This window comes from Heptranchias perlo, chromosome 21 (genome assembly GCF_035084215.1).
Source record: "Heptranchias perlo isolate sHepPer1 chromosome 21, sHepPer1.hap1, whole genome shotgun sequence".
NCBI lineage: Eukaryota > Metazoa > Chordata > Chondrichthyes > Hexanchiformes > Hexanchidae > Heptranchias > Heptranchias perlo.
In genome coordinates this window covers 5,584,275-5,600,204 of record NC_090345.1, presented here as the reverse complement: position 1 = coordinate 5,600,204, position 15,930 = coordinate 5,584,275, and the positions used below count along the sequence as shown (strand labels likewise).

General features: G+C 46.0%; 1 protein-coding gene across 2 annotated transcripts; it reads right to left on the bottom strand.

The window, feature by feature from the left end:
• Nucleotides 1-352: 352 nt before the first annotated feature.
• On the bottom strand, nt 353-15,190 carry exosc1 (exosome component 1). 2 transcript variants are annotated; one of them, XM_068002024.1, is made up of 8 exons: nt 15,106-15,190; nt 10,793-10,908; nt 9,284-9,358; nt 5,396-5,484; nt 4,200-4,233; nt 3,178-3,228; nt 2,034-2,118; nt 353-712 (listed from the first exon to the last, which is right to left on the bottom strand). In XM_068002024.1, exons 1-8 carry the CDS (start codon nt 15,131-15,133, stop codon nt 606-608), a joined length of 585 nt encoding a protein of 194 aa, XP_067858125.1. In that variant the 5' UTR covers nt 15,134-15,190; the 3' UTR covers nt 353-605. The 2 variants fall into 2 exon arrangements, with proteins under 2 accessions (XP_067858125.1, XP_067858124.1); XM_068002023.1 differs by lacking the exon at nt 15,106-15,190 and adding an exon at nt 14,009-15,030.
• Between the last annotated feature and the right edge of the window lie 740 nt (nt 15,191-15,930).

Here is a 15,930-nt window from a genome sequence, read left to right as displayed (position 1 = left end):
TGGGGCTCTTTCTCCTAGAAAAAAAGCTGAGGGGTGACCTGATAGAGGTCTTTAAAATTATGACGGGGTTCATTAGGGTAGACGTAGACAAGATGTTTCCACTTGTTGGGGGGGAACAAAACTGGGGGGAACAAAACCAGAGGTCATAGATATAAGGTAGTCACTAATAAACTCACGATCCGAAGGACACAATATCTGTGTGTCCAGGTGGATGGTTACTGGAGGCACGGATAAAAGTCTAGGAGCAATTCACAGACCCGCTTTCCTTGGCAGTTGAGGTGTGATACCAGGTGCACATGAACAGAGAGAGATAACTCGCAAATGATAAATGACTTAAAACAAAGAAAAAAAATTGCTGTTAAGGAAAAATATTTATCTTTTTAATAAAAAGTGGAAAATCTATAATGCCTCTTAGTACAAGTGACATTAAATCCAGTGCCAGACCCCTACAGGACTCAGTCCTGCCATTTGCGTGTCCAGTTACAGGAGCGGACCGTCATACGATTTAATTTGAATACAAACTGAGTTCAGTAACAGGCTTCAAAGACGTAACGTGCGTGTTCCAAGGGCGGAGAAATCTTCTCTCTTCTTGTTGCCACCAGGACTCAGGCGTGGAGGAACTCGGGCTGCACTCGAGCCACTTTCCGGAACTCTTTCCCATGGGTTTTGGGACATTGCATCTCGCACCAGCTGACGGGGACCATCTGCGCACCTACGGGAGGGAAAAAATATATTTAAAATACACAGGATGGGGTCGGGGTGGCACGGTGATTTGGAATTTTGTTTTAAGATTTCTCCCAATTCCCACCTCCCCCTTTCTTTATATGTTCGCTCCTTGTTTAGGTATAATTCAATCGCTCGTTTCAGCTGGTTATTCTTCACGTGTGTGTTGGGAGCTTAAATCTACCATAGCTGGCTCAAGGATGAGTTGTGCCGAGGCAGTACTTAATGTTTCCCAGAGGCTAGTTGCTGGAGGCACAAGTAGAGGTCCAGGTCTTGTAATCTCCCGCACTGGCGACCTTTTCAGCAGGGATGCTGAGTTACGATCAGGACAGGGTCCCAGATGATTTCCCCCCACCCCCCCTAGGGCTTCCCTGGCTTCATCTTAAAGTCTCTTTTCCAAAGAAAAATAAGCCCAATTTCCTTAACCTTTTCTTGTAACAGAGGCTGTGTTCTTTCCAAGAGTGGCTCGCCTTCTGATCCCCTCAAAGCTTCTTCACTATCTACAAAGCTCAAGTCAGGAGTGTGTTGGAATACTCACCACTTGCCTGGATGGGTGCAGCCACAACAACACTCAAGAAACTCAACACCATCCAGGACAGGGCAGTTTATTCGATCAGTGCCCCTGCCATTGAACTCAGGACCCATCCCCTCTATCACCAGTGCAGTATGTACTACCCACAGGATGCTCTGCAGCAAATAACTAAACTCACTTGACAGCACCTCCCAGTGGGAACACACTCACCTCCAAGTTCCCGTCCAAATCACACACCATCCCGGCTTGGATATATATCGTCATTGGGTCAAATTCCTGGAACTCCCTCCCTAACAGCACGGTAGGAGCATCATCACCACACCACATAGACTGCAGGGATTCAAAAAGGCCCACCACCACCTTCTCACAGGCAACTAGGGATGGGCAATAAATGCCGGCCTTGCCAGAATTGCCCAAGGGAGAACAAATATAAACAAAGATTCCTCTACCCTGGCTTACTTGCAGCAAATCCCTCCCCTCGCTGCCATAATTCCATGGCCAACCTCAGAAACCCCAGGATGATGATCACACCATACAGGAGGCCAGCTTATTTAAAATGAGTCCAAGTTTTCAAGTTACAAGGCTGTTCCTCGGAGTATTCCATTAAATGGCATTTTGTTCCATTCTTTTTACTTTGCCATAGGTAATGTTCTCACGAGTCACAGGCCGTGAGCAGTCATCCCCTTTGGCATTGCAAAGCTACCCATTAAGGAGGAAGATCTTTGAACTTTCGCATCGGAAACATTTCAAAGCGAAGAGAATGCTAGGAGAAACCCACCTGCCTCACTGTGTGCGACTACCACTCCCAGTTCATTCTCTGCAGTAGTCAGCAGGTAGTTAGACTGAGCATCACCCAGAGAGATCTACCAGTACATGTTAAGGATAACAATAAAAGTCTTACGGTTTAATCGTCACAGCATTAGCAACACTCAAGTTATGATTTTCAATCCTAAACTGTGTCTTGAGAGAGAGAAAAAGCACAACAGCTTTTTATTTTAAAACCTCCTCCTCCTCCTCACACCAGTTTTCTCCACTGCAGGCCTCCGCAGAGTACAGTTTAACAGGTGCACGGAGTCCTCTGCCCAAGTAGCCATTTTTCCATGTGTGCCCCTGGACACTGTGTCTTAGTGAGACAGCCGACTGCAGAGGCTGATCCTATCCTTGCCCAATATCCACACACGCGCACTTTCCAGCAGCAGTCATCGGTAGGTGCCCGGGAGTGGGAGCCCAAAGCGATTGTTCCTTTTCTAATTTGAGGTGCTGAGGCCAACCGTAGTGCCCCAGCTGAGATCAGTTAACTCACTACAGACTGGGGAACCAAAACTGGGACCTTTCTGGTCTGTATCGCTCAGCTACTGGCTGGATAAAGTCGCTGAGCAATAAAGGGAGCTTCCGCTGAGCTTCTGATCTCAGTGCTGGGCGTCCCTCTCGCTGACTCAATAGGTTTCTAGACAGAGAATGAAGAACAAATCTTCTGGGCACTATGTTGATTGAAGACATTGCTTTGGGTACTGATGGACCACCATCTCCCTTTATATAGCACCTCAAAATATCTCTTTACATACATTGAATTCCTTCAGAATTCAGTGACTGTTATGTAGGCAAAATGACGCAGCCATTTTTCGCACAGCAACATCCCAAGAACAAGTTAAATGACCAGTGGTGTTGGTTGAGGGAGGAATATTGGCCCTGACACTGGGAGAGCTCACTGCTCTTCTTCGAATGCAACCGTGGGTTCGTTAACATCTGCAGGAACGGACAAACGGGAACTCAGATTACCGTCTCATCCAAAGGATGGCACCTCCAACAATGCAGCATCCCCTCAATACTGCAGTGAAATGTCAGCTTAGATTCTAAATGCAATTCCTGGATTTGAGATTGTGAGGCACAGCAAATAATCAGATTTAAACCGCAAAGGATACCACTTTCGATAAAACAATATCCCCGGGTCGGAAGCATTTGTAGACCTCTACCTGTGGGAAAGAAGCAGATGATAATACAGTAAATTTGCATTTGTATAATACTTTTCATATCCCCAGGACGTCCCAAAGTGTTGCATAACCAATGAAGTACCTTCAAAGTGTAGTCACTGTTGTTACGTAAGCACCTTGAGGCATTTTACTACGTTAATGGCGCTGTTGTTATGTAGACAAACATGGCTGCCAATTTGTGCATGGAGAGGTCCCATTACCAAAAAATGAGATAAATGACCAGTTAATTTCCTTATTGGTGGTGATGGTTGGGAGATAAATGTTGGCCAGGAACCAGAAGAACTGCTCTTCTTCAAATAATGCCATGGGATCTTTTACATCCACTCGAACAGGCAGAAGGGGCCTCGACCTAACATCTCATCCAAAAAATGGCACCAGTGGCAATGCAGCACTCCCTCAGTACTGGAATTTTCCACATTCACCTGAGGAAGGAGGAAGCCTCCGAAAGCTTGTGGATTTTAAAATAAAATTGTTGGACTATAACTTGGTGTTGTAAAATTGTTTACAATCAGTGCTGGAACGGTGTGTCAGCTCAAATTCCTCATGTGTGATCGAACACACAACCTCCTGACCCAGAGGCAAGTGTGCTACCAATAGAGGCAAGCTGACAGACTGGCCTGGAAGAGGTGCTACCTGCAAGAGTTCAATCCTGATCACATCAACTTCTGCCAACTGCAGTCAGAGGTCAAAGGGTAGGAATGCACACATAGAGGCAAAAAATAAACATTCAGCAAATTCAACAAAACATTAATGCTGCTAATGCACCCGCACCATGCAATAAGCTTTCAACAACAGGGAAGATAAAAAAAATTTACAAAAAGAACAGTTCACATTGAGCGACTCCTGTGACCATTTCAGCTACTATCACTAAAACACATTAACTTAAGGGGGACACTAACTGAGGGTATAACTGACTGATCACCCAAAGGGGTGGAAAGAGAGAAAGTGCATACCTTGTCCTTTTCCGTTGCTCGAATGTCTTCTCTCCTGCGTAAAATAATGTAAAGTTATAATATCTGACTGAACCCGCCTCCTAGGCAAACATTGCCATGTCCTTGAGTTATGAGACATTATAGTTTGTTAATATTTATATTTTAAAGCAGAGTTACATGCTTTAATTGGCGAGGATCTTATTATAATTCTACCACCTACCAAGTAAAAACGTATAGACAAACCTGGTGCAAGCAAATCGCCGAAGATCAACAGATCTGTGCAGATTTTAAGGTGGTCCGAATGCTATACTGCGTGCGCTGTCGAATGCAGAGAATATCATGAAAACTGATAAGCAGGCCAAGAAGTGGGGCCAACTCAGTCCCTCCTCAGCAACACTGCACATTTTCTGCATGATTTTCTTTCTCTCCCCAGGGCTCTCATTGGGCTCCAGCACCACACCTGCTAGCTGTTCTCCAGAATCTCACCCAAATGACCTTTTCACGTGAGCCCCAATGAGTACCAGGCGGCTGTTTGCATATCCTGGGAGCGTCGCAGTTTAGCCTGACCCTGTCTTGCCTGATGCCCATTCACCTTTTCAGCAAGGGGGGAGGGTCATTAAATATCGTCCCGGAGTGGGAATCCCGGCTGATTTCCACCCCCAAACCCGCAGCGATCCTAGGGGCGCCCTTGCCTTAATTTCTTCATGGAATAGCATAGTAAAGAGCTATTTAGGGAGCTATTACAGGTCAATATACTGCAGTCTCACTAAAAGGAGTTAAAAGTTGTGCTGAAATTACATGCAAGCCAGTGAGGGACCATTGTGAAGTACTATAAATTCTGATGTAGAAATCACACACTTTTATGTCCCCTAAATACAGGGAATGACTCGTACACCTATCACATTGTGGGGTGGAGGGGTGGGTAAGAATCCCCAGACCTCTCTGACTTGCGTCTGAACAGCCAGTTGACTGCAGTATTGGGAACAGTTTTCACACTTGCCCGCCCAGCCCCTCAAGGTCTGCATGGCCAATAAAACCAGGGAAGAGGAAGGCACTGGAGGACAAGTACTCAAGAAGCTATCGGTAAAGTAGGTGTGTGAAACATACAAAGTCCAATTTATGCACTGTTCATGAGGAGTTGTAAAGCAGATTTATATACTAGGCTTTTAACTCATTCTCTCCTGGACTGCAGAGCAAGTTTGCTTTATTAACGTTACCTGATGGTTCCTCTAAAAGCACCTTTCAGTGGAGTGGATCGTACGTATAAAATATGAACTTTAGCGAACCGAGGGTTAATACTGGTCACCTGTTTATAAAAAGAAAATTGTCATTTAACATTCAGAATAAATACAATAACAGAACACTTTGGGAACAGCAAGGGATGCAGATACCTGGCGGGGAGGGGTGCAGGAGGAGTAAAAAGTTCTACAGGGATTGCTTTGGTACAAAATAGTTATGCTTCCATGTCCCAGACATGCCACAGTGATCTGCCACATGCCTCATTGCTGGATTGCTCTTGCATAGAGCTGGGACGGGCTGAATGGCCTCCTTCCATGCTGTAACCGTTCTATGATCTGCCACTCACTTAACCTGTTTATATCCCTTTGCAGACTCTTTGTATCCTCCTCACAGCTTACTTTCCCACTTAGCTTTGCATCGTCAGCAGACTTGGATACATTACACTTGGTCCCTTCATCTAAGTCATTAATATAAATTGTAAATAGCTGAGGCCCAAGCACTGATCCTTGCGGCACCCCACTAGTTATAGCCTGCCAACCTGAAAATGACCCGTTTATTCCTACTCTCTGTTTTCTTTCTGTCCATTAACCAATCCTCAATCCATGCTAATATATTACCCTCAACCCCATGAGCCCTAATCTTGTATAACAACCTTTTATGTGGCATCTTACCGAATGCCTTTTGAAAATCCAAATATACTACATCCACTGGTTCCGCTTTATCTAAACTGCTAGTTAAACCCTCAAAAAACTCTTAATAGATTTGTCAAACACGATTTCACTTTCATAAAACCATGTTGACTCTGCCTAATCATATTACGATTTTCTAAGTGCCCTGTTACTACATCCTTAATAATAGATTCTAGCATTTTCCCTACTACTGATGACAGGCTAACTGGCCTATAGTTCCCTGTTTTCTCTCTTCCCTCCTTTCTTGAATATCGGGGTTACATTTGCTACCTTCCAATCCACGGGGACCATTCTAGAAGATCAAAACCCATGCATCCACAATCTCTGCAGCCACCTCTTTCTAGATGTGGAGATGCCGGTGATGGACTGGGGTTGACAATTGTAAACAATTTTACAACACCAAGTTATAGTCCAGCAATTTTATTTTAAATTCACAAGCTTTCGGAGATTTTCTCCTTCCTCAGGTAAATGTTTCAAGATCTCCTTGAAGCCTACGCATTTATACATATTGAATAATACATGGTGTTTACAGACTGCCCCTGCAACTGCCCGTTGCCAAGGCAATCACCGTGTTCAGACAGAGAGGACGTAGGCCATCAGGTCCAGGGGATGTGTCAGCTTTTAGTCCCATTAATTTTTCTAATTCTTTTTCTTTACTAATCTTAAGTACTTTAAGTTCCTCCCTCGCATTATACCCTTGGTTCCCCACTATCTCCGGTATGTTTTTTGTGTCTTCTACTGTGAAGACAGATATAAAATATTTGTTTAACATCACTGCCATTTCCTTATTCCCCATTATAATTTCTCCTGTCTCAGCCTCTAAGGGACCCACGTTCACTTTCGCTAATCTCTTCCTTTTTATATATTTGTAGAAGCTCTTACAATCTGTTTTTACATTTATTTTTAGTTTAATCTCATATTCAATTTTCTCCCTCTTTATCAATTTCCTTTGCCGATTTTGAAAACCCTCCCAATCCTCAGGCTTACTACTCTTTTTGGCAACATTGTAAACCTCTTCTTTTAATCTAATATTATCCTTAACTGCGCTAGTTAGCCACGGTTGGATCACTTTTCCTGTGGAGTTTTTATTCCTCAAGGGTATGTATATTCATTAGGAATTATGAATTATATCTTTAAGTGTTCATCATTGCTTATATATATCTTTTAATCTAATTTCCCAATCTACCTTAGCCAACTCGCCCCTCATACCTACATAATTGGCCTTGTTTAAATTTAAGACCCTAGTTTCGGACTTAACTACATCACTCAATACGAAATTCTATCATATTATGATCATTCTTTCCCAGGGAATCTTTATTATGATTACTAATTAATCCTATCTCACTATACTAGATCTAAAATAGCCTGATCCCTAGTTGGCTCCTTGACATTGTTTTAGAAAACTGTCTCGGATACATTCCATGAACTCGTCCTCCAAATTACTTTTGAGGATTTGGTTTGCCAGTCTATACGAAGATTAAAGACTCCATGATTATTGCATTACCCTTGTTACATGCTCCTCTAATTTCCTGATTTATACTCTGTCCAACATTATAACTACAGTTCGGGGGCCTGTAATCTACTGCCACCAGTGTTTTCTGCCCTTTTTTATTTCTTATCTCCACCCATACTGATTTTACATCCTGATTTTCTGAGCTCAGATCTTTTCCCATTACTGCCTTCATCTCATCCTTTATTATCAGGACTACCACCCCCTCCTTTTCCATTTTGCCGATCTTTTCTAACAGGCAACTACCCTGGAATATTTAGTTCCCAACCTTGGTCACCCTGAAACCACATCTCAGTAATGGCTACTAGATCAACATCTCTATTTGTGCCATTAGTTCATCTATCTTGTTACGATGCTTCGTGCATTCAGATACAGCGCCTTTAATTTTAACTTTTTTTCCCCCTGATGTGACCTTAGTCACTAATGCCCTATTACCTTTGTTAAGCTCTCTGTCCCTTCCTGACACACACTGCTTCTTTTTACCCAAATCGCTACACTGCCCTACAGCATTGATTTTTCTTTTTAGACTGATAAAATTAACCTTACCTTAACATCCCCCAACTTATTAGTTTAAAGCCCTATCTACCGCCCTAGTTATTCGATTTGCCAGGACACTGGTCCCAGCCCGGTTTAAGTGGAGCCCATCCCAACGGAACAGCTCCCTCTTTCCCCAGTACTGGTGCCAGTGCCCCTTGAATCAAAAATTCATGGGGCACTGGACCGCTGGAAGTACGTGTGAAAGTCAAATGGGCACAGGTTTGGTCGTCATACTCATCTTCCAAGGGCATACAGTCCACCAGTACTCACCGCTAAGGCTCATGCATGAATAATGGCTACTGAAATCACTATGGCTGTCTGAGGCAAGAAGTCACTGCCTTTAGGATAGGAGAAAATTGTCATGTAAAAAGTTGACCCATGTGTGAGTGTGTCGCTGATGTACTTCAGTGTGAACAGGCACAGGTTCAAATCATAGACCACTTGTGGTTTGGTTAAAAATAAAATATACTTTTTTAAACTAGGTGATATGTTGATGCAGTGAGGGGGAAGGGATGCTTCTGTGAAGAGCTGCCCTGCAGGGGGTCAGGTGCCTCCACATTGTGGAGAGGAGGGGTGGGTAAGAATCTCCAGACCTCTCCTACTTGCTTCCTAACAGCCAGCTGACTGCAGTATCGGGAGCAGTTTTTCCACCTACCCATCCAGCCTCACAAGATATAGACTCATATAGCACAGGAGGAGGCCATTCGGCCCATCGTGCCTGTGCCAGCTCTTTGAAAGAGCTATCCAATTCCCCTGCTCTTTCCCCATAGCCCTGCATATTTTTTCCTTTTCAAGTATTTATCCAATTCCCTTTTGAAAGTTACTATTGAATCTGCTTCCACCGCCCTTTCAGGCAGCACATTCCAGATCATAACAACTCGCTGCTGAAAAAAAAAATTCTCATTCCTCCACCACCCCCCCCCGTTCATTTGCCAATTACTTTAAATCTGCGTCCTCTGGTTACTGACCCACCTGCCAGTGGAAACAGTTTCTCCTTATTTACTCTGCAAGGCCAATAAAACCAGAAAAGGGAGGGGGTACTGAGTGATGACAAGTACTCAAAATTTTAAACGAATAAAAGGCTTAGCTCTGTTGAGGGCAGCAGAAGAAGTGGTTTGAAACCATCTTACCTTACATGTTACGACGACACCGACTTCTGGCAGGAGTTGGGGCTCTGTGTCCCGAACCACCGATATAACCGGCACCTGCGAATACCAGCTCAGAGTTATCGATTACTTGACTGCTGCCCACTCCTGTACTTGGGCTTGGAGGCAGGTTCAATAATTCTAAAATATTTATTGACACAAAGGCTTAGCTGCGGCTGTATTGCGCTCCTCCCCTCCCCACCTGGCAGCCCACTGGGAATTCCACTTTATAGGGACAACAGTAAACAAACACTACCACATTTGGTGAGAAGGAAAAAAAATTGGAGCAGCTGACTCATGCTGCAGTTTGAAAGCCAGAGTATAACTGAGTCACTAGGTTAGGAGGTCCACGTTCAATTTCTGCTCTGTGCTGAATTGGCTGATCTCAGCCAGGCAGCAGTTGGGATGTTTAAACTTTGCCTCAGCGCCGCTGGACAAGGGGAGGAGAAAAGAAATCAGCCAGTGTTCCCAGTTGTGGTTGCCACCCAGTGAACGCTCACTCTTCCGAACTCACATATGAAGAATGGGCACTGAGGGGAGATACTGGAGAGTGCCTAGTACTTGTGAAACTGTAACCCAGCATGAGGAGAAAACTGCTAAACAAAAAAGGAAAGTAAAATTAATCGGGCTTACTGCAAACTTTCTGTATAACTGATATCCAATCACATTATTTGGTTCAAAAGATACTTCCAAACTCAATGGAGGGCCTGGTGTAGGATATCCTCGTGAGCTCCAATGCCACATGAAATAGGATCACTCCATCCCTGGCTTCATCACATTAAAGAAAAGGACATGCGTTTATGTAGCGCTTTTCATGACCTCAGGACGTCCCAAAGTGCTTTACAGACAATGAAGTAGTTCTAAAGTGCAGTCACTATTGTAATGTAGGAAATGCGACAGCCAATTTGCACACAGCAAGATCCCACAAACAGTAATGTGATAATGACCAGGTAATCTGTTTTTAGTGATGTTGGTTGAGGGATAAACATTGGCCAGGACACCGGGAAGAACTCCTCTGCTCTTCTTTGAAATTGTGCCATGGGATCTTTTACATCCACTTGAGAGGGTAAACGGGGCTTCGGTTTAACGTCTCATCCAAAAGACGGCACCTCCAACAGTGCAGCACTCCCTTAGTAGTGCGCTGAAATGTCAGCCTGGATTTTGTGCTCAAGTCCCTGGAGTGGGGCTTGAACCCACAACCCTCTGACTCAGGGGCGTGAGAGTTACAGCTGATCCGAGGCTCATTAGTGGTAATGGAGACATTCCCACTGATCTGGCTCCTAGATAAGGTCATTAACGAACCATTTTTATGGAAGTAAATGTACCAAAGCCAATCTGAAACTGGCACTAGATGAACAAAAGTATTCTTCCCTGAGGTTAATCTGGCATCCACTTGGCACTCTGTAGAGCTGCTGCAAAGATCAGGAATTGAGTGAGGAGGAAACTGCAGACATAAATCTCCCTACCAGCACTCTGACTCCATGCCTTGCTTACCATTCCATTGTCATTTTTCTTCACCACATACCCAGCTAAAGACGCAAAAATGTATCCATGTCTGGAGTATGTGCCATCACCAGGAGTGCTGTCCTCTATGCTGCACAATCTCTCCCCTGTAGGCATGCAATAACATTTTGACATCAGGTTACATACAGCATGTTAAATGGTCATGAATAAAGAAAATGATTTGAATTTATATCATGCCTTTCACGACCTCAGGACATCCCAAAGAGCTTTACTGCCAATTAAGTAACTTTTGAAGTGTAGTCACTGCTGTAATGTAGGAAACACGGCAGCCAATTTGCGCACAGCAGGTCCCACAAACAGCAATGTGATAATGACCAGATAATCTAGTTTTTTTTAGTAATGTTGGTTGAGGCTAGGACATATTGGGGAGAACTCCCCTGTTCCTCTTCGAACCAGTGCCATGGGATCTTTTGCGTCCACCTGAGAGGGCAGACGAGGCCTCGGTTTAACATCTCATCCGAAAGGCAGCACCTCTGACGGTGAACATTCCCTCGGTACTGGACTGGAGTATCAGCCTGGATTATGCTCTCATGTTCCCCTCCAAGTCACACACCATCCCGACTTGGAAATATATCGCTATTCCTTCATCGTCGCTGGGTCAAAATCCTGGAACTCCCTTCCTAATAGCACTGTGGGAGAACCTTCACCACACGGACTGCAGCGGTTCAAGAAGGCGGCTCACCACCACCTTCTCAAGGGCAATTAGGGATGGGCAATAAATGCTGGCCTCGCCAGCGGCGCCCACATCGCATGAACGAATAAAAAAAATTCTCTGGAGTGAGACATCATCACCTATTAGATCCTTTCCCAGAATAAAAGATAAAAGTACAGATACAGCAAGAACACTCGAAATTGAGCTGTTTGGACCCAGAAGGTATCAGATTCGAACCCTGGTCTCTAAATTAGCTGATCTCAGCTGGGGCAATGGTGAGATCCACGACAATTGGCCGCAGTGCTCCTGAGCTGGGCGGGCCGGGGGTGGGGGCGGTGTAAGAGAAAATAATTTAACCAAAGTTCTCACTCCAGCTTGTTAGCCAGTAATCCTTGCTGGAAAGTATGTGATGTGGAAACTCAGGTGAGGAGAGGTTTGGGATAGGATGTGATGCACTCCTAACTCTCTCTTTTTAGGCCCTCATATGAAAAAAAGAGTCAATTAGGCAAGGCACTGGAACGCTGCCAGTGTCTGTGGAACCATATGGCAGAAAGAGTTCGGGGCAGGAAGGAAAATGGACAGAATAAAATAACTCAATAAAAATAAATTAACAAAGTTTACCTCATCCTTGTCATTAGACTTGTTTAACCCATTGGTATTAATATGCTACCGGAGAATAAGTATTTAAGGCAATGCAACAGAATGTTGTGAGGTACTCAATTCATCATCTTAAATCACCTGCAGCACCACCACCACCATCTGACACACCTGTAACCCTCAGTACTCCACCCTTGTGTTATGTTGCAGGAATGGCAGAGAAATTATTAGGTGTTTTTCTCAAGTGGACCTAATACAGAAATTTCACACCCACCATCATCAAATCCTAGTAATGGTACATGAAATCCTTTGCATTCTTTCCCACCAATTTTCTCTCATTTCCCTAACCCAGGGCATGAAGGCCAAGAGTCAGCACTGCTACCCCAGCTGAGAACAGCAACAGGAAGGGGAGGGGGGGGGGGGGGTTGTGGAAATCAAACCTGAGACCTTCCTGGGCTGTGTTGCTCAGCAAATCACCGAATAGTCACCATTTCAGCCAGAAAATAATACAAATTTGAGGTTTTTTGATCAAAATTTATCACTTTTTCTTGTGTACTTCTGACCATATTAAGCTGCATCTTGTTTCTTATGCTGAAGTCACTTCTCCCTGTAGATTTTTAAATGCTAATTTTGATATATTGCATAAATAACCACGCAGGTCCCCTAGGGAGTAATACCTGGCAGGTCTGCCTCCCTGCCCACAACCCCTGTATATTCAGCAGAGAATTTCTGCACTGATCAGTCATTTTTTTGAATTCGTTCATGGGATGTGGGCGTCATTGGCAAGACCAGCATTTACTGCCCATCCCTAATTGCCCTCGAGAAGGTGGTGGTGAGCCGCCTTCTTGAACCGCTGCAGTCCGTGTGGTGAAGGTTCTCCCACAGTGCTGTTAGGAAGGGAGTGCCAGGATTTTGACCCAGCAACGATGAAGGAACGGCGATATATTTCCAAGTTGGGATGGTGAGAGACTTGGAGGGGAATGTGCAGGTGGTGTTGTTCCCATGTGCCTGATGCCCTTGTCCTTGTCCTTCTAGGTGGTAGAGGTTGTGGGTTTGGGAGATGCTGTCGAAGAAGTCTTGGTGAGTTGCTGCAGTGCATCCTGTGGATAGTACACACTGCAGCCACAGAGCGCCGGTGCTAAAGGGAGTAAACGTTTAGGGTGGTGGATGGGGTGCCAATCAAGTGGACTGCTTTGTCCTGGATGGTATCGAGCTTCTTGAGTGTTGTTGGAGCTGCACTCATCCAGGCAAGTGGAGAGTATTCCATCACACTCCTGACTTGTGCCTTGTAGATGGTGGAAAGGCTTTGGGGAGTCAGGAGGTGAGTCACTCACCGCAGAATACCCAGCCTCTGACCTGCTCTTGTAGCCACAGTATTTATATGGCTGGCCCAGTTAAGTTTCTGGTCAATGGTGACCCCCAGGATATTGATGGTGGGGGATTCGGCGATGGTAATGCCATTGAATGTCAAAGGGAGGTGGTTAGACTCTCTCTTGTTGGAGATGGTCAGTGCCTGTCACTTGTCCGGCATGAATGTTACTTGCCACTTATCAGCCCAAGCCTGGGTGTTGTCTAGGTCTTGCTGCATGCGGGCTCGGACTGCTTCATTATCTGAGGGGTTGCGAATGGAACTGAACACAGTGCAATCATCAGCAAACATCCCCATTTCTGACCTAATGATGGAGGGAAGGTCATTGATGAAGCAGCTGAAGATGGTTGGGCCTAGGATACTGCTTTGAGGAACTCCTGCAGCAATGCCCTGGGGCTGAGATGATTGGCCTCCAACAACCACTACCATCTTCCTTTGTGCTAGGTATGACTCCAACCACTGGAGAGTTTTCCCCCAATTCCCATTGACTTCAATTTTACTAGGGCTCCTTGGTGCCACACTCGGTCAAATGCTGCTTTGATGTCAAGGGCGATCACTCTCACCTCACCTCTGGAATTCTGCTCTTTTGTCCATGTTTGGACCAAGGCTGTAATGAGGTCTGGAGCCGAGTGGTCCTGGCGGAACCCAAACTGAGAATCGGTGAGCAGGTTATTGGTGAGTAAGTGCCGTTTGATAGCACTGTCGACGACACTTTGCATCACTTTGCTGATGATTGAGAGTAGACTGATGCGGCGGTAATTGGCCGGATTAGATTTGGACATACCTGGGCAATTTTCCACATTGTCGGGTAGATGCCAGTGTTGTAGCTGTACTGGAACAGTTTGGCTACAGGCGCGGCTAGTTCTGGAGCACAAGTCTTCAGCATTGTAAATGGGGGCCTGGACTATCTGGGACCCACTTGCCAAGGGCCAACATTGCCTGGGGCAAGGTTGCTAGGGTTACCAAGAGTGCAGCAGGCAGAGGCCTGGGTTGCTGGAGGAAACAGTGCCCAGGGCAGAGTTGCTAGGGACCTGGTTGCCAGGGGAAACAGTGCCCAGGGCAGGGTTGCTAGGGACCCAGTTGCCAGGGGACAGTGCTCAGGGCAGGGTTGCTAGGGACCCAGTTGCCAGGGGACAGTGCTCAGGGCAGGGTTGCTAGGGACCCAGTTGCCAGGGGACAGTGCTCAGGGCAGGGTTGCTAGGGACCCGGTTGCCCAGGGCAAACAGTGCCAGGGGAAACAGTGCCCAGAGCGGGGTTGCTAGGGACCCGGTTGCTAGGGACAGTGCCCAGGGCAGGGTTGATAGGGACCCGGTTGCCAGGGGAGACAGTGCCCAGAGCGGGGTTGCTAGGGACCCGGTTGCCAGGGGAAACAGTGCTCCAGGGCAGGGTTGCTCGGGACCGATGGCCGGGAACAGCGATTCCTGGAGAGGGTTGTCCCCGGGCAGAATCACCGGGCAGAATCACCGGGCAGAATCACCAGGCAGAATCACCAGGCCTTCCCCCCGGGCTCACCCAGCACACGTCTGGGGTAATTATTTGGTTTCAAACCGAGAGACCTTCAACACAGAAAAACAAACGCCTGCGGGGCATTAGATTAGGCCCTGGGTCCTGGGTCCTGCGAGCAGCGGGCAGCTCCCGCCCTCGCACTCGGGCGGCCGCCTTTACCTGGAATACACAGCTTCACCGGCGCCATCACAGCTTCGCGGAGCCTCGGGAACCGCGTCGGGATTGGATGTGAGCAAGGAGCAAGCGGATTGGCTGAACCCCGTCGCCAGGACGGTGTACCAGAGTAGGACATGGCGGCGCTGGGCCGTCCCTCCCTTTGCTGCTGCCACCCCTTGGTGGTGTGGGATCAGTGCAGGAGAAACAGGGCAACCACCTGAACCATTATTCATGTGCATTATAACCATGATTTCATTTTATACTTCTCCCCTCCATTCTCTACGTTTCAGTACCACACCAGTGGGTGTAGTGAACCACTGATCCATCATGGGGGCTCCCCTTTTAATTTATTTCTTCTCATCCTCCCCCCCCCCCCCCCCCAAAGAGACCGGGCTACATGGCTCCCAACCGCTGGTAATACCGTGTTCCAAACAGCCAGTGAATTCACTGAATCATCCAATACAGAGGGAGGCCAACTGACCCACCGTGCCTGTGCCGGCCCTCTGAAAGAACTACCAATTAGTCCCATTCCCCTGCTCTTTCCCCATAATCCTGCAAATTTTTCCTTTTTAAGTATTTATCCAATTCCCTTTTGAAAGTTACTGTTGAATCTGCTTCCAGAAGGTTCAGAACAGTCACGCAAGGTGACAGCTTTTAATTTTCTCTCATTCCCTATGTATTTCCGACATTACGACAGTGACAACCATTCAAAAGTACTTAATTGGCTGTGAAGGGCTTTGGGACGTCCTGAGGTAGCTATATAAATGCATAGCTTTCTTTTATATATTTGTAATACAAAAAACAGAAAATGCTGGAAGCACTCAGCAG

Bases quoted from the DNA above. Each gene is read 5' to 3' on its own strand.
- exosc1 (XM_068002023.1), bottom strand. From the start codon at position 14,222: ATGTCCAAATCTAATCCGGCCAATTACCGCCGCATCAGTCTACTCTCA. The intron at 2,119-3,177 runs GTATCCTTTGCG...ATGTACTGGTAG, and splicing joins ATATTGTTTTATCGAAAGTG to ATCTCTCTGGGTGATGCTCA. The intron at 713-2,033 runs GTGGGTTTCTCC...TCCCTCCCGTAG, and splicing joins AGTCGCACACAGTGAGGCAG to GTGCGCAGATGGTCCCCGTC.